The 18472-nt window shown below is 47.4% G+C and overlaps 1 protein-coding gene across 3 annotated transcripts in view; it reads left to right on the top strand.

The window, feature by feature from the left end:
* Nucleotides 1-18472, top strand: part of CAMSAP1 (calmodulin regulated spectrin associated protein 1) — a 65905-nt gene that overhangs the window by 27857 nt on the left and 19576 nt on the right. For all 3 annotated transcript variants that reach the window (XM_021718858.1, XM_008070659.1, XM_008070658.1), the window contains 3 exons: nt 715-856; nt 11282-11421; nt 11512-11608. In XM_021718858.1, the coding sequence (XP_021574533.1) occupies nt 715-856; nt 11282-11421; nt 11512-11608 (379 nt within the window). The remainder of the gene's footprint in view (nt 1-714; nt 857-11281; nt 11422-11511; nt 11609-18472) is intronic.

Here is an 18472-nt window from a genome sequence, read left to right as displayed (position 1 = left end):
AGTGGGTCCAGGGCCTTCCCATAGCAGCCTGCATGTCGGGCTCTTGGAAAGGGGATACTTGGCCATGGGAGCAAAGCCGAGGGCTGGTGGCACTCAGGATGCCACACACAGCCTCTTCTTGGTCACGCGTGCAGAAGCCCTGAGCAGGCACCTGTTTTGTGGAGCACTGTGCTGGGATTTTGTGTCCTTGTGCTTCGTGGCAGTAATGAGAGCAGCTGGTGGTTGTATTATGGGAAATTTTGTCTAACCTAGTTTCTGAAATTTCTCACTCTATATGTTAATGCTCTTTCTATTTTTCTTAATGCCCGAGACTAATGATGGTGATGCATAGAACAACACCAGCAGCTTGGGCCTTCCGAGCATTCATACATGCTCCACTTAACTTGTTTCTCATCAGTGTGTAGTGTGTCGGCTTTCGGTAGCGTAGACATGCTTCCATCTCCTTCCCCACGTGTGCCTGCCCCGGGGCCACCGGTGTCAGTTGGCTTAAGACTGACCGACACTGTTGGTGCCTGACTGCTGGCACCCAGTAGCCATGAAGCCCAGTTCCTGGGCCTAAACATGTCCGGTCCTGGCAGAGCACTGCTCCAGACGTGTGGGGCTCCAGCGGCTATGGCCCGCAGTTCGATGGGCACGTGCCCTGCTTCACCCGTGCGTGCCTGTGATGCGTGGGGAAGAGGCGGCACGGGCAGCACACTTCCTGTGTCGATGCAGGTCCGCTACCGGCGAGAGCACCTCTCTGCGAGGCAGGCCCCCTACTTCCCGGTGCTGGAGGACCTGATGCGGGATGGCAGCGACGGCGCCGCTCTCTTGGCCGTCATCCACTACTACTGCCCGGAGCAGATGAAGCTGGATGGTGAGTGCAGATGCTCCCCCAGACCTGCAGCTTTGGGGAGCATGGTGACACTGGTACACGTGATTAAAAGTAGAACAAGTGCCACTGAGTCCATAGTGTCAGCTGGGAGGTGAGCAGATGGAGGACAGAAGGGGAGTGGCATGTACACATGTGGCCTGCGTTTTACCTGGGAAGAAGCCATACTTTGGAAGTGTTTCGGTGACAGGATTTGTGACTTTGTGTCTTAGATTGGACAGGCTTTGTAAACCCTTCCTCAATTGATTCAGGATACTGGGAACTTAGTTTGGGGTTAGGAAAAGTAATAGAAAATTCAGTCTGTTTATAAGTCAGTTATGAACAACTGCCACGTACCTGGTATTGGTGACGTTTATGGCCATGTACCTCTCTTTTGGGTACTCACAGCCGATGGTGTGGGGCGAGATGCCAGATACTGTCAGCAGCACAGCATGGGTGGCTGGGTGGGCTGAGAGCCGAGTCCTATCTAGTTTTTACCCAGCACCCTTCCTTCTGCAGCAGGTGGGTACCAGCCAGAAGAGTGACCCAAACTAATATTCTATGTGGGAAATGTGTCAGACTTCAGGTAGTGGAGAATGGAGTTGACATTGGTCTTGTTCTTGCTCTGAGGATAAAAGTGCTAGATAATAGTTTTTTGGGTGTTTTTTTTTTTTTTTTTTTTAGTTGGAGTATCCCTCTGTCACCTGGGCTGTATGTAGTGCAGTGGCACAGTCATGGTTCATTGCAGCCTCAGCCTCCTGAACTCAGGTGATCCTTCCGCCACAGCCTCCCTGGTAGCTGGGACCACAAACACATACCACCATTTAAAAATTTTTTTTAGAGATGGGGTCTTACTATGTTACCCAGGGTGGTCTTGTACTTCAGGGCTCAAGTGATTTCACTACCCCAGCCTCCCAAAGTGCTGGGATTATAGGCGTGAGCCACCACGCCCAGCCAATAATAGTCTTTATAGACAGAATAGTTTCACAGATACTTAGCTGCACTTGAAATAAACGGAGGTCTCAGGTGTTTGAGTGAAAGTGAGTGCCCCGGAACCTGTTGGGCCTGAGTTCGTTTGTCCTTGGGGCTATGTGCTGTCAGGAGCTGTGACTGGGAACTTTAGGGGAAAAGGACTAGATGGGCTCCACCTCCCTCCCTGGAGAGCGCCAGCATGCTTGGCAGAGGCCCGAGCCTCTGGGAGATGTGGGAGAAGGCTTTAAGGAGGATATGCAGCTCTTAGGGTGCATGTGGGTGAAAGGGTGAGGTGGTGTGTGAATGCTGGTGGAAAGTTCATGGAGCGAGTAGTCTGGGACCAGTGGAACACATGGGCCCTGGCAGGGGTGGAAGCACAATTTGGCTGTGTGAAAACATGTTCAAGAGATACCATTGCCAGGAGGAGAACCTCTGCTAGAAGACGAGCTCTGTGAAGTATGAGACGCACCGAAAATGGCTGTCACCAGGGCCAGCAGGTTCCTTCAGATGGGTACCAGGACACAGGTGAAACCAGAGAAATGGCTGTCACTAGGACTGGCAGGTCCCACGGATGGGCACTAGAATGCAGGTGAAAACCAGAGAAACAGTCATCACCAGGGTTGACAAGTCCTACAGATGGGCACCAGGACACAGATGAAAACCAGGGAAATGGCTGTCATCAGGGCGGGAGGTCCCACAGATGGGTGCCAGGACACAAGTGAAAACCAGAAAACGAACATCTCCAGAGCCAGGAATTCCCATAGATGGACACCAGGACATCGGAGAAAACTAGAGAAACAGCTGTCACCAGGGTCGGCAGGTCCCACAGATGGACACCAGGACACAGAAAAAAAACAGAGAAACAGCCATCACCAGTGTTGGCAGTTCCTGTAGATGGACACCAGCACACAGGAGAAAACCAGAGAAATGGCTGTCACCAGGGCCAGGAGGTCCCACAGATGGACATCAGCACACAGGAGAAAACCAGAGAAATGGCTGTCACCAGGGCCAGCAGGTCCTGCAGGTGGGTGCCAGGACACAGGTGTAAGGGAACATAGGCTATGTCAGTGATGAGCAGCATGAAAAGGAGATTGGGCACCCGAGGGGTTGAGAGCGGGTGTCAGGTGTGCTGTGGCTTCTGCATCTCCTTCCTCTGGCCTCTGGCATCCTCCTTTGTGGTTCTCTCATGCCCCTGGTATGTTCTGGATGCTCTCTCACGTGTCCCTTTCCATTCATGATGCCAGGTCTTCCTTCATGGCATCTAGCCTGTCTCCTAACCTGTCTACTGGGATATCACAGCAGAAGAGTCACTAGGGAGAATTGTTGTTAGTGCAGAGATGAGTGGCTCTCAGGCGTGTAACTGTGTGGAAGCTCATTGCACTGATGGCAGAGCTGCAAAAATAGATTTAAACACTCGGCAGGAGGTGGACAGAGCCATGCAGGTCACATGTCGGAAGCTGACTTATGAGGCAGGTAGCTTAGTGAACCCACAGGAGACTTAAGCGCAGAATTGACAACCTTGTCCCTGCCAGCTGCTATGGAACGTGCTCTTTAAAGACCAATAGTAAAGGTAAACATGGGAGCACTCACAGAAAGTGAACTTGATGATGGCTGTGCGAAAAACTGTCATGCCTTCCAAAGAATCACCTCCTTCTTACAGTGCCAGCATGGTGGATTTGGGAGTGAGAAGGCGCGTGTACACACACACACACACACACACACACACACACACACACACACACACACACACACACACACACACACACCCCCACCCCCATGCTGGGGAAGGACTGTTACTGGGTGTGTCTGTGAGTCACTGGACTGAGAAGAAGTCTGCCCTCGGTATGGGTGGCACCATTGTGGGGACATACAAGTGGGGGAGCAGGGGTTCTCCCTCGGCTCTGTCTCTCCCTGGAGTGGGATATCTTTTGCCCCTGGCCCTTGGACAGCAGACTCCAGTGTCTCTGACTTTTGGGACTTGTACCAGTAGCCTCCTAGGGGCTCATGGGCCTTCAGCTCTGACTGGGGCTCAGCTTCCCTGGGCTTGAGGCTTCCAGATGTGGACCACACTGCCAGCTTCTGTGGTTCTCCAGCTTGCAGATGGCCTGCCATGGGCGTTCTGCCTCTGTGGTCGCATGAGCAATTTCTCGAATCCCCTCCCATGTCCTGCTGCTTCTGTCTCTGGAGAATCCTGACTAACCCACCATCTTCTAATGTCTTTAATGTCTGGAAACTAAAGGTACTTCTGCCGTTTCATGGATCAGAGGGGAAATTGCCATGGGGTGTGCTCATGTGAGTTGCAGGGCAGGATCTTGTTTGTTCTGCTCACCGATACTGGCCAACCATCTGAAGTAGCATCTGGGGCAGAGTGATGTGAGTAATCTACTTGTTGAATAAGTGAACGTACAACATGCTTGTCAGAACCTGTGGTATTCAGCTTGCGGAGGAATGGGAAGTGTGCAAGAAAAGAATTGCGAGATTAATAAATCAGGTTCATCTCAGTGCATTAGGAAAAGAATGTAGGAGGAAACCCAGGGGACGTCGAAGGAAGAAAAAAATGAAGAGTGGTTTTCTGACCATGTCTCTAGTCAAAAGTTAAGGAAAATAAGGAGCTGAACTGCAGATTCCATTTTGGATGGAACCAGGATACACCTGTACTCTGAGCAAGGCCACTCCCTGAGGGGTGTGAAGAGCAGAGGAGAACAGGCTCCCTGGAGAACCTGAGAGGACAGCATGCAAGTGCCAGGGACTATAGGACAGTGGCGCCTGGGTGGGTGGCGACCTTGGGAATTGGTCTCGAGCAGTGAGAGCCCAGATTTGCCTTGCTCTTTTCCCTGCCACAGCCCCTGGAGATGGGGGTACTCTTGGGGAAGCCAGGGTCGTCACACTTCTGCAGGATCCCTCTTCCTTCTCCTCTCCTGCCTGGGCCCCCTGGATGGAGAGTTGCTCTACCCATGCCTGGGGCATTGACCAGTGTCTTGCTCCAGGCCATGGCTGAGGAGCCTGGGGGCATCTGGGCCCCATCCCATGTGCTTGTCTTTCCCTCCATGGCCATCTGAGCCAGGTAGCCAGAGGCAGGCAGGGATGAGGTGACACTGAAGCACGGGTTTTGTGTGAAACTCTTCATCCCAGAAGGTGAGAACAGCTGCCCTCCCTGAATTCTGCTCTGCCCGTGCACACAGGGAGGGAGTCTTGTCTGCAGAAACGGGCCTCTGGAGGAGGACTGCCACACGCACCCCTCACTGCGAGCAGCCGGAGATCTCCACATCTGGGGAGAGTTGCTGGCCAGAGTGAGAGCCCTCGTCATTGGAGACCAGAAGGTGGCAGGACTGGAAGCAAGAGCAGGGCTCTGGGAAAGGCAGTGTTGCGCAGGATGTACAGAGATGAGACTCAGAGCAACTCTTGGGGTGCTGCAGCTCTTGTAGACTTTGTCTTGTAGGTTTCCTGATTTTACTGTACATAAAACACAAAAGCCAGCTCTTAGGAAGGAAACATTTGGTTGTTGATGTAGGAGAATCACTAATGTGCTAGAGGACAGAGTTGGAGAAATTTCTCTGAAAGTAGAACAAAAAAGCAAAGACAAGAAGTAAGGGGAGGAGGTGGGAAGGACAGGGCCAATCCAGGAAGAAAGAGAGCAGAGAGAACAGGAAAGAGTGTGGCCAAGAAAACAGAGAAAATGTCCCAAGGACATAGCCAAGGAGGGTGGACCCACCAGGTGGCCTCAGGACTTGCCACTTAGCACACCGAGATCAGCTCTGGGAAGGAGGAGTTCCCAGATGGCCATGGAGGGACTGGCAGGCGCATGGGACGGGACCCAGATTCCCCCAGGCTCCTCGGTCATGACCTAGAGCAGAATGCTGGGTGGTGCCCTAATGCTGGGGAGAGTGACTCTCCAGCCAGGTTGCCAGGGCAGGAGGGAAGACTGGAAGGGGCTTGTGCAGAAGTGTGTCATCTCCGATGCACGGCGTTGCCTCTCTGTGGATGGTCCTGGGGGTGTGCTGGGACAAGGCCCAGGACAGGAGGAAGCAGACAGGCCACCCTGGCTCAGGGGCGACAACGTTTGTGAAAAACTGAGGCACGTATCAAATCCAGGCAACACAAAGAGCATAAGTAGAGACAGTACCATATAGCTCAACTGTGGAAAACAGGCACATAGTTATGATACACAGATACCCTGCAATGATCACCTTCTGCTGTGTGGTCACAGATAAGAAGGCCAGGCGTGAGATGCAGAGAGCTCCAGGCTGTGGTCATCTGCTGCCATGACAGTAGGTTGGAGTCCCTCAGTGACAGGTGAGGAGATAGAACAGGGTGTCCTTTTACTAAGGTGAGCATTAGGCCACCAGAAGGGTGAAGGGAGTGGAATGGGGGCTACAGGCCTATTCTCTTAAACTTTAAAAAAAAATAGTAATTGGGATTTTAAAGACCTTATATAACTTGTTTAAAAAAATTTAAAAATGTAGGTAAATTCAATAGCAAAAATCAATAAAATAGGAACATTTAAAAAGCTTTAGGGAAAAAATGTGTAGAACCAAAAGCTTCTTGTTTTATAGGATTAATAGAATAGATAATCCTTAGAAAAGATTGATCAAGAAAAGAGGACAAAAATAAAGAATGTAGCAAGTAAATAGGATATGAACGCACATCTAGTAGATACCAAAATAAGGAAGATGCTGACAATGCTTGTGTGCCATGTACATTTGAAACATTAGGTGAAATGGACAGTTTTCTTTTGAACCAGAAGAGGTGGGAACCTAAGTGGACCATAACTACAAGGTGATGGATTCTAATCAGAAACATGCCACCTGGAAGGACTCTTTCCTGGGGGCTTCACACTTTCAAGGAATCCACGGTTATTGTATTACTAAGTGGTCCCAGACAGCAGGAAGAGACGAAGTCCTGTTAACCTTTTGTAAGAGCAGATCAAGCGTAGACTATGAGAGGAAAATAATAGACTGGCATTCCTGATTAATATATGGGGGGGGGGGAATCCAAAACAACCCAGAATTTATTTATAAAAAATTGTATATTCTTACGTGTTCGCACTTCAGGCACCTTCAAAATACTTTTTGCTTGATGCAGCATACCTATCAAGACGCTTTTCCCACTGCTCAGAACAGTTTTTGGACTTATCCATTTTGATGTCTTTTAGTGCTTTAGTTGTTTTTTGTTTCACCTCTTCCACATCAGCAGAGCGTGTCCCTTTGAGGACTTTTTTTCATCCCAGGAAACAAACAAAGTTGCTCAGGGAGAGATCTGGTGAATGGGGAGGGTGGAGCATGGGGGCCATGCCATTTTTGGTAAAGAACTGCTGAACACTCAGCACGGTGTGGGCAGGCGTGCTCATAAACCACCCATCATGAAATGGGCAAATGCATTGAAAGAAACTACAAAAAAAAAAAAAAATTCACTGAAGCAGAATGTAGCCTCTCACAACAATGCTGGCTAGTGCACTGATGCCAGTGGGTTCCTAGTACGCTTACCTGTATTACAAGGGGTCCACCCGAAAGGTAATCCTGGGGATTTTGGGGTCCCCTCTTATAGATAGAAAATCCTACGTGAAATGTTAGGAAAAGCCGGGCTCGGTGGCTCAGCCTGTAATCCCAGCACTTTGGCAGGCTGAGGTGAGTGGATTGCCTGAGCCCACAGATTCGAGACCCGCCTGGGCAACTTGGCGAGACCTCATCTCTACAATAAATGAAAAAATTAGTTGGGTGTGGTAGCGTGCGCCTGTAGTTCCGGCTACTTGGAAGGCTGAGGCAGAAGCATCGCCGGAGCCCAGCAGGTCGAGGCTGCGGTGGCCGGCAGCGGCCACTGCACTCCAGTCTGGGTGACAGAGTGAGACTCCAACTCAAAAAAAAGAAATGTTAGGAAACAAGAATTGCCCAGTCAAGCAGTGTGCTGGTGACTGTCTAGGTGCAGAGAGGCATTTATGAAAGACTCCAGTTACTCATGATGGAAGTGCTTGGCCCATTGGCGACCTGCTCCAACCTGATAGTACTGTTGACCCTGCCCCGCTGCAGATGTGGCCTGAGGGAAGACCAGGAGCCAGTGCCCTTGTGTCCTGAGGACAGGGTCTGACCAGGAGGAGGCACCATGGTCATGACCTGTCCCCCTGCCCTATACACCAGTGTCAGCTCATTATGAATATCCTGTTATGGCACAGTGAGAACTGTAAAGTACTGGGGGATAAAAAAGATGGAAGAAAAAGTGTAAAAACATACGTGTAAAAGGCGTTAAAAAAGATGTCAGAATAAAACCATAAACTTTTCTGTAGTATGTGGGTAAGACTTAAACAACATTCTTAGATGCCAAGGATTAGTATCTTAAGAACTGTGGTTTCTCCAGCTTGTTTTGTATATTTGTTGACAGTCCAGTAAATACTTTTGTTTCCACAGAAATTGATAAGGCAATACAAAAATTTGTGGATGACTAAGGGCCAAAAGGTAAAATTTAAATTTACAGTAGAGCTGGACGCGGTGGCTCACACCTATAATCCCAGCACTTTGGGAGACCAAGGCAAAAGGACTACCTGATCCCAGGGGTTCGAGACTAGCCTGGGCAATTTGGTGACCTCATCTCTACAAAAAATTAAAAAATTAGCCAGGCGTGGTGGTATGTGCCTGTAGTCCCAGTTACTTGGGAGACTGAGGTGGGAGGATTGCCTGAACCCAGCAGAGTGAGGCTGCAGTAACTGAGCATACCAGTGTACTCCAGCCTGAGCGACAGAGCAAAACTCTAACTCAAAACCCCCCCAAAACACACATACACACACACATTAATTAAATTTACAGTAGAATGTTCAAGAAATTTCCTGCACACTTTTTACCCAGATTTTCCCGTCGTTACATTTTATCACGTTTGTGTCATGTTTTTCTTTTTCTTAACTATTTGAGAATAACACAACAAAAACCAGGAAAGTTCTTATTAGCACACCATTCTTCAGTCTCAGTTCAGACTGTCATTTTTTTGTGTGGAGAGGCTGTGAGCCATGTAAATGCCATGTTTCTTATCAGACTTTCACACACAGTGTCATCATCACTGATGGCTCTGGCCTTGGCACTCCTGTGTCTGCTTGTCTGCACTGTTCCTGTTCGTTTATTTAGTCACGTGTCCATCCTATCAGTGTGGCCTCATGATCCTTGTTTTATTCACTGGGTTATAATCTGTTACTTTCGTTACATATTTTGTTACTTAAGTTGTCCCAGATTTTAGCTAGGTTAATGTTGAATAAGAGGGTGGAGTACTTGCACCACAAATGTCAAGTTTTGCTTACCTTGACATTAGTGAAAATAGTGTAGCTTTGGGCTCAGGGATAGTCATGTGGACCACAGGAGCCACACCAAGAACCAAGAAGAAGATATTTTGCATGAGCTGGTACCTTTGAGGTAGCCTCACAGCCCAGCAGGAGAGGGACAATGGGCTAGTCAGGACATGGTGGCATCTTTGTGGGGGAAATATAAGAACCCCTGCCCGCCCGCCCCATGAGCCAGAAACGCCCTTTCTTGGGCTAAAGTGGTAGACCTGAGAGGCAGCATTTAAGAACTTGAGAAGAAAACGTAGGAAAATGTTCCTATCATGTTGGTGTAGGGATGGATTACTCGCTTTATAATAAAGCACAAATCTTAGGAAAGATTGTTGCATCCAACCACATTAAAATATAAAACTTCTCTGTGACAAAAGAACATCATCAACAAAATGATAAACTGTATCCACGAAAAAAAATCTTTGCAAGAAATTTAAGCTGGCAGAGTCGTCCTGCAGTCCTTTTTTAACCATAATACAGAAAGAAGTCCCATAAATCAGTAAGAAAAGGACACAGCCAGAGGAGAGTGAGAACAGGGTTTCCGGTGGGGGGGGTCTTACTAGCCAAGAAACATGAAGAGGACACCAATGCCAGTGAGTGGGGGACTGTGCTGTTCCTACTGCTGAGCTGGCAGGATTGAGGAGCTGGTGCCAAACAAGGTAGGAAAGGGACAGGCCAAGGATTCTGCTGGTGGAACCGTGACCGGGTGGCCTTGGGAACGGCATTGGGAGGTGTGAAACGGGGGCCGCCGCACGACCTCTCAAGTCCTCTTTTGGGCTGTATTGGTCAGTACCCCTGTCTGTGCCACGTGCAGAGCCTGGTTCTTGCAGCCTTATTTATAAAGTGAAAAATGGTGGAGTGTCACACGACTGTTAAAAGAATGACTGAAACCTGTCCACATCAGCATAGACCTGTCTGGAAGCATAATATGGAGTTTGGGGAGAACGGGCTGCAGAAGTGATGAGGCATATTCTGATATCATTTGTGCAAGCTTAACAAAGTCCAGAAACAGCTGCCTGTGGATGCATCTCTGACGGATACAGAACACAGACCAGTGGAATAAAACCCTTATTGGGTGGGCCGGGCTGCCTTGGGGAAGAAGGGGCTTTGACAGTATTGGTGGTGTTTTGCTTCTAAAAGGAAAGATCTGAAACACATAAGATGATGTTAATGTTCCATCATCAGAATTTTAAGAAAGGAAACGTTTTCTGGCAATAGAAATTTGTACAGGTACTCAGCTTGGACCAGGTTTCTCTTGAGAATTTACTCTGCTAGGGGGACCATGCAGGATAGGACCTATCAGGAATCTGGATACAGCGGTTCTAGTCTTGTACACATTTAAACCCCTGAAAATGGTTTCTCTCCTTCGAAACAAAATTTATTTGAAGATATGTTATTTTTCAAATCCCTTTGTTGTGTTGTATATATATTTACAGGCACACAACATGTGGGTTGCTTCTGATTTAGTCTGGAGCGTATCCTGCAGTTCTCATGGGCTTGTGAGGGCACCCCCACCCGTTCTAGAGCATGGGGGTTGGGGCAGCGCTGTCTGTGCCCTGTCTTCTGTGTGACATTTGCTCACGGAGCCTCTGACATCCGTGAGCCATGAGGCAGTGTCCAGTGGGAAATCGTCCTCCCTAGCTGCTAGTAGTCAGCAGCCCCACCTCCACAGATGGAGACTGGGGCTGGCGTAGTCAGTTGATTTTGTGATGAGTGACATTCCTATGCTATTGCAGCATGGACTTGCAGAGGCCTGGTGTTTAAAAGGGAATGCTTTTCCTTCCCCTAGCTCTGTGCACATGTGGAAATCACCTCACGAAGAGAGCTTCTGATCGGCCAGTGGAACTTGGCTAAGCAGTTTCCAGCTCCTGCAGCCAGGCTCTTTCATGAACGGAAGTGATTGTTAGTGTTCATGTTGGAAGCCAGTCTTAAAATCTAGCTTCTATTATGCTTTATGGGTGTTCACTATCAAATTCTAGAGATTTCTTCAGTGATCTTTAAGCCTCGTGATGCTGTTGCCTTAAGTATTACTGCCACCTTTATGTAAAATGTTTTCCTGTTCAGAATTATGTACACACACATGCACACATGCTGCCCTCTTATGAAGCCTCTTATGAACAGGTGCTGAATTGTCATTTCCTCCTTGCCTGTAGATATCTGCTTGAAGGAGACTACCTCGATGGCTGACAGTCTATACAACATCCGGCTACTGAGAGAATTCTCCAACGAGTATCTGAATAAGTGCTTTTACCTCACCCTGGAAGACATGCTGTATGCTCCCCTGGTGCTGAAGGTAATAGCGAGCCCTAGGCACACAACTTGAAAGCCATGGTGAGTGGACTTCATAGCATGCCCTTGCTTTTCATTTTGTTTTTTCTTTCAGCCAAATGTCATGGTTTTTATTGCCGAGCTCTTCTGGTGGTTTGAGAATGTCAAGCCCGACTTTGTCCAGCCCAGAGATGTCCAGGAGCTGAAGGACGGTAAGTGATCAGCCCTCCTGGGCCATAAGCGTCTCCTGGTTAGATGTAGTGTTGACACCACTTGTCATGGTCCTCTGTACATGATGACTTTTATGTTTAATAGTTTCTTCTAGAAATACAGCGGCCTGTGCCACGCCTCAGTCTCTTGCCTGTGCTTTCATCTGCCATCCACGTCAGAGTTCTAGAAGAGCTCTTCGAGCAGTGCTGCTTCAGCTACCCGGTCCTGGGGAGGCAGAGTCCAGGGAGTGGGCTTGAGTGACTTGGAGAAAGGCTCCTGGTGGTCCTGAGGAACTTCCTTGTTAGGAAGTGAGCTCTACTCTGCTCCATGCCAGCTATTGTCCACAATTCTTACTTTCCCCCAAAACAAGGCAGGAAAAAAATCTGTTTGCCACAGAGTAAAATAGTCTACCAACCTTGCTCCTCCAGAAAACATTACGGAGACAATGTAGGAGAATGTTTTCATGACCGTGGGTTAGAAAGGATTTCTTATAAAGATTATGCAAATATCAGCCACAAAGGAAGATAGAAAAGGCAGCCACATTAAAATTAAGACCTTCTTTTCACTGAAAGAGTATAAAAACAGTTTAAAACAACGATTAGCTATAGAAGGCAGGAAACACTTGTGGTGTATATAGCAGGTAAGTAACTTGTCTCCATGTGACGACCTGCTGTTTCCACTGATATCGTGATGCTGTGAGGGCTGGACGGTGCATCCTGGGGCAGCCAGGATCTGTGGCAGAGCCCTTTGCTCCCCTGGACCCCTGTCAAAGCTTTACGTGCCATTTAGGCCAGAGCAGTATCTGGTCGTGCACACAGTGCTACTCCTGAGTCCAGAAAGGTCTTACCACCGCTATCTCCTCCTTCGTGAGCGGCAAGATGGGGTAATGGGACGACCTGATTGGTCCCCAGAATACGCTCACCTGGGAGAGTGGCCGGTGGTCCCCCTGGGAGGGATTGGAAAGTCATTGGCCTGTGCTGACGTGGGATTGGGACGAAAAACTGACAAGACAGACGGACTCGCGGGAGAAAGGCTATTCACCTATGCATGGAGGGCACGGCAGATGTGGCCTGCGCAGTGATGGGAGAGGCCAAACCTGCTTCACTGGACGTGGCAGAGGCAAAGAGACCTTCAGCAGTATTAGTGGGCTTCTTGAGAAGGGTAGGAGCTCATGGGAAGAGAATGGGTAGTAGATGTGATGTTGTCTGTGAGTGCAGGGCCCCTTTGGCTGCCTTCTGACAGGAAGACTCCCCCTCAGAGGGGATTTTGGGACTTTACAGAGGTTTTTGCCTCTGGTCAGATCAGGGAAGCGATGAAAAAGCTGCTTTGGCACCTGCTGGACAGCAGTGTCTTTAGTTTCAAATAACTTTCATGCCACCAGGTGTAACTGGGATTCCTCAAAACTGAATTCCCATTGGACAACTGCCCTCAGCATCTGACATCTGTTCTTGGTTTCTTCTTATGGGATGGGGTGACCAGTGTCCTTGTTGGCTCCATGTCTGTGTGTCCCTACGGAAGCTGGGCTCTGTCCTCCTTTCTGCCTTCCAGCCATGCAGTTCATGACCATCACTGCAGCCACCTGGATCGTGATGGTTCTGCATTGCCAAAGGCCTCTCTCTTTGGAATCCATCTTCCTGTTGCCAGCAGTGATATTCTTCCTCCCACTGCCCAGACAGTCCTAGTGCACTAAAGGGGTACCCACGGGCTTCTGGTGCTGCTGTGGAACTCCTGTGATTGGCAGGCACCTGTGCTCTGCAAGCTGTGGGTGGGGGGACCCCATTCTCCAGAGTCCTGATCCTCCTCTGCCATCCATGGCAGTGCTGCCATTCCCCTCTCTCAGCAGGGCCATCCTGTTAGCACGTGTGCCATAAGCTTGGGTTCAAGCTGAGCTTGTCCGTCAGTGTGCCCCACCTGCATGTTCTCCCTCACCTGGCCTGTGACCCAGGCTCTCTGCATCTGGGGCCACACATGCTTCCCTGGCTTCTGCTGGGCCCTGCCGGCTACACCTACAGCTCCCTAGGGGGTATGGCCCTTCCCCCAGCCATGGTGGATGTCACCCTGGTTGTGAGCCCAGTGACTGGGAAGAAGATGGGGCAGATCCTCCAGGGACACGTCATGTCTTTAAAAAGATTTTCCTGACCCGCCTGGGCAACTTGGTGAGACCTCATCTCTACAATAAATCAAAAATCAGCTGGGCGTGGTAGTGCATACCTGTAGTTCCAGCTACTGGGAAGGCTGAGGCGGAAGGATCGCCGGAGCCCAGCAGTCGAGGCTGCAGTCGCTGGGAGCGGCCACTGCACTCCAGTCTGGGCGCCCGAGTGAGACTCCAACTCAAAAAAAAAAAGATTTTTCTTAAGATCAAGATTGTATATATTTAAGGTGTACAGTGTGATGTTTGGATGTAAATGTTCACAGTGAACGAATCCTCACCCTCACGCTAACAAAACATCCACCTCTTCCCAGAGAGAGAGAGAGAAAGAGAGAGAGAGAGAGAGAGAGAGAGAGAGAGAGAGAGAGAGAGTGTGTGTGTGTGTGTGTGTGTGGACAATAAAGTACTTTTGTAGCAAATCCCAAACACGTGATACAGTGTTATTACCTAGTCCCTTGGGTCACCGTCTCGCTGTCCCCCGCCATCCGGCTCCTGGCCACCACCTCACTCTCTGCTTCTCTTAATGTCTCCTTTTCCCAAATCCACACGAACGTGTGATCAGGCAGTATCAGTCTTTCTGTGTCTGGCTCACTCCCTCAGCATAATGTCCTCCAGGTCCTTCCACGTCGTCGCGAGAGACAGGATCTCCTTCTCCGTTGAGGTGGAGAGTATTCTGCTTGCGAAGCGTGTGCGCGTCACGAGTCGTTTTGCCTTTCGTCCATCAGTAGACACTTAGGCCGGTTCCTTATTTGAGCTGTTGTGACGAGAGGTGCAGCCAAATGGGGTGCAGGCAGCCCCAAGAAGCGCCCAGCCGGGAGGGGTGGCTGGGTCATCTTGTCACTCTATTTCTGATCTTTTCGAGGAACCCTGCACTGTTTCCTGTATTGGCTGCACCAATTAGCTTTCCCCTGACAGTGTGCAAGGGCTCCCTCTCTCCACAGCCTCGCCAGCACTGGCCTCTTGTCTGTTTGACAGCAGCCCTCTGTCAGGTATGAGGTGGCATCTCACAGTGGTGTCGATTTGCCAGTGATGTCGAGCGCCTTCTCATAGACCTGTCAGGCTTTCGCATATCTTCTTTGGAAAATGTATAAGACTGTGGCCTACTTTCTAATCGGGCTATTTATTTATTTATATTTATTTACTTATGCTATTGAGTTTTTGAGTTGTTTTTATATTTTGGCCATTAGCCCCTCATCAGATATTTGGTTTACAAATATTTTCTTGCAATCTGTAAGGTGCCTTTTCGTTTTGTTGATTGTTTGCTGTACGGAACCTTTCTAGTTTGGCGTAGTCCTCTTGCTTATTTTTGCTTTTGTTCCCTGTGCTTTTGGTGTGATTTCTAAAAAATTATTGCCAAGACCTGTGTCAAGGAGTTCCCTATGTTTTCTTCTAAGAGTTTTGTGGTTCCCAATCTTAATTAATTAAACTAAATTCATTAATTTTAGTGTAAGTCTTTATTATGAGTTGATTTTTGTGTACAGTGTGTAACAAAGGTCCAGTTTCACTCTTCTGCATGTGACTGTCCAGTTTTCCTAGCAACATCTGTTAGAGATGACCTTTTCCCCATTGCATATTCTTGATGCCTTTGTCAAAGATTAGTTGACTTAGCATTTGTGAAGTTTTCTTTTTTGTTCTGGGCTTTCTATTCTGTTCCATTGGTTAATGTGGTTTTTTGTTTTTTTTTGTTTTTGATGCAAGAATTATACTGTTTTGATTACTGTAGTTTTGTAGGATAATTTGAAATCAGGGTTTTATATTTTCAACTTTGTTCTTTCTCGAGATTGATTTGGCTGTTTGGTATCTTTTGTGGTCCCATGTGGGATCTTAGAATTGTTGTTCTATTTCTGAACAACAATATCATTGAAATTTTTATAGTGGTTGCAGTGAATCTGTAGATGGCTTTTGATAGTATGGTTGTTTTAACAATATTAATTCTTTCAGTCCATGAACATGGGATATCTTTACATTTATTTGTGGCGTTTTCAGTTTCTTCTTTCTCTCTCTCTCTCTCTCTGCCTGTCTCTCTCTCTCTCTCTCTCTGGATCACGATCTCCCTCTGTCACTCAGGCTGAAGTGCAGTGACATGAGCATAGTTCACTGCCACCTTGAACTCTCAGACGCAAGCAGTCCTCCCACCTCATACTCCAACTGGGAATACAGGAGTGCATCATCATGTCTGGCTACGTTTCCCCTCACCCCCCGCCCCCTTAATTTTTTTTAGAGTTGGCATCTCAATATGTTGTCCAGGCTGGTCTTGAACTCCTGGCCTCTAGTGATCCTCCTGCCTCAGCCTCCTGAGTTGTTGGGATTACAAATGTGAGCTACCATACCCAGGTGCTGATTTATTTCATCAGTGTTTTATAGTTTTCACTGTACAGGTCTTTTACCTCCTTGGTTAAATTTATTCCTAAGTATTTTGTTCTCTTTGATGCTGTCATAAATGGAATTGCTTTATTGTTTTCTTTTTCAGATAGTACATTGTTGATGTGTAGAAATGCTACTGATTTTTGTATGTCGACTTTGTATCCTGAACTTCACTGAATTTATTTATTAGTTCTAACAGTTATTTTATGGAGTTTTTAGGGTTTTCTACATATAGGAGCATGCATCTGCAAGCCGACTTCCTTTACAATATGGATGCTTTTAAAATTTTTTCTTGCCTGGAGAAATTTACTCTGACTGGAACTTCTAGTACTGTGTTGAATAGAAGAGATGAGAGTGGATATCCTGGTCTTGTTCCAGATCTTACAGGAAAAGTTTTCAGTTTTCCCCTTAGATGATTGTGTCTGCTATAGACTTTTCACACATAGTCTTTATTGTGCTGAGATAAATTCCTTCTATACCTATTAAGAGTAGAGTTTTTAAAAATCATGATTGGATGTTGACCTCTTTTTTTTTTTTTTTTGAGTTGGTGTCTCACTCCGTTGCCCAGACTGGAGTGCAGTGACCGCTCCTGGCCACCGCAGCCTCAACCCGCTGGGCTCCAGCGAGCCTTCCGCCTCAGCCTTCCAAGGAGCTGGAACTACAGGCACGCGTGCTACCACGCCCAGCTGATTTTTTGATTTATTGTAGAGATGAGGTCTCGTCAAGTTGCCCAGGCGGGTCTCGAACCCACGGGCTCAGGCAGTCTACTCACCTCAGCCTCCCAAAGGCTCGGGAAATGCTTTTTCTGCATACCATTGAGATGATCATGAGGTTTTACAAAATCTTTTATCTTGTTAATGTGTTCAACATTGATTTGTGTATATTGAACTAACCTGCATCCCAGGAATGAATTCCACTTGATCATAGTGTATAATCTTTTTTATGCAATGTTGAATTTGGTTTGCTAGTATTTTTATTGAGGGCTTTTGCATCTATATTCATCACAGATATTGGCCTATAGTTTTCTTCTAGTTCTTTGTCTGGTTTTGGTGTCAGGATGATGCTGACCTTCTGAAATGAGTTTGAAGCTATTCCTCCTTCTGTTTTTTTTTTGGAGGGGTTTAAGAAGGGCTGGCAATAATTCTTTGTATGGTAGGATTCATTTGCGAGGTCATTTGGTTCTTGGCTTTTTCTTTTTTTGGAGGTTTCTGATTACTGCTTCAGTTTCTTTATTATTGGTCTGTTTAGGCTTTATTTATTTATGAGTCAGAGCCTTACTCTGTCATCCAGGCTGGAGTGCAGTGGCACGCTCATAGCCACTGCAGCCTCGACCTGCTGGTCTCAGACGATCCTTCCACCTCAGCCTTCCAAGGAGCTGGAACTACAGGTGTGTGCCACCACACCTGGCTAATTTTTTGATTTGTGGTAGAGATGAGGTCTCGCCAAGTTGCCCAGGCTGGTCTTGAGACCCTGGCCTCAGGCAGTCCTCTCACCTCTGCCTCCCAGAGTATATTTAGGCTTTATATTTCTTCATTTTTCTTGGTAGGTTACATATTTTTTGGAATGTATCCATTTCTTCTGTGTTATTCCATTTGTTGGCATATATATAAGTGTTCATAATAGTCCCTTATGGTCAGTTTTGTTTTTGAGGCATTCATTATAATATCTCTGCTTTTATTTCTGATTTTACTAATCTGAGTCTTCTCTTTTTTTCTTTGTCTAGCTAAGAGTTTTTTGGCTTTATCTCTTCACACGACCAGCTCTTAGTTTAAAAACTTTTTTTTTAAATTGTTTTGCATTCTCTATTTGATCCATTTCTGCTCTCATCTTTCTTCCTTATGCTAACTTTGAGCTTCGTTTGCCCTTCCTTTTCTAGTTCCTTGAGGTGTAAAGCAGGATGTTTATTTGAGGTCTTTTTTCTTTGATAATAGGTGTTTGACTCTGCAGACTTCTTGTATTGCATTTGCTGTATCTCGTACATTTTTGTATGTGGTAGTTTCATTTTCATTTGTCTTGAGAGTTTTAAAAGATTCCCTTTTGATGTCCTACTTGACCCAGTGTTAGTTTAATAGTAGTGTATTGTTTAGGTTCCATGTATTTGTGAATTTTCCTGTTTTCTTGCAATTGCTGATTTCCAGTTTCATTCCGTTGTGGTTGGCAAAGATGCTTGACATGATTTTGATCTTTTTTTTTTTTTTTTTGAGTTGAAGTCTCACTCTGTTGCCCAGACTGGAGTGCAGTAGCCGTTCCCGGCCACCGCAGCCTCGACCTGCTGGGCTCCGATGAGCCTTCCGCTCAGCCTTCCAAGTAGCTGGAACTACAGGCGTGCGCTACCACGCCTGGCTAGTTTTTG

Source organism: Carlito syrichta, unplaced genomic scaffold, assembly GCF_000164805.1.
Source record: "Carlito syrichta isolate Samal-C Ts95f unplaced genomic scaffold, Tarsius_syrichta-2.0.1 Scaffold313900, whole genome shotgun sequence".
Lineage (NCBI taxonomy): Eukaryota > Metazoa > Chordata > Mammalia > Primates > Tarsiidae > Carlito > Carlito syrichta.
This window is presented reverse-complemented; position numbering and strand designations above follow the sequence as displayed.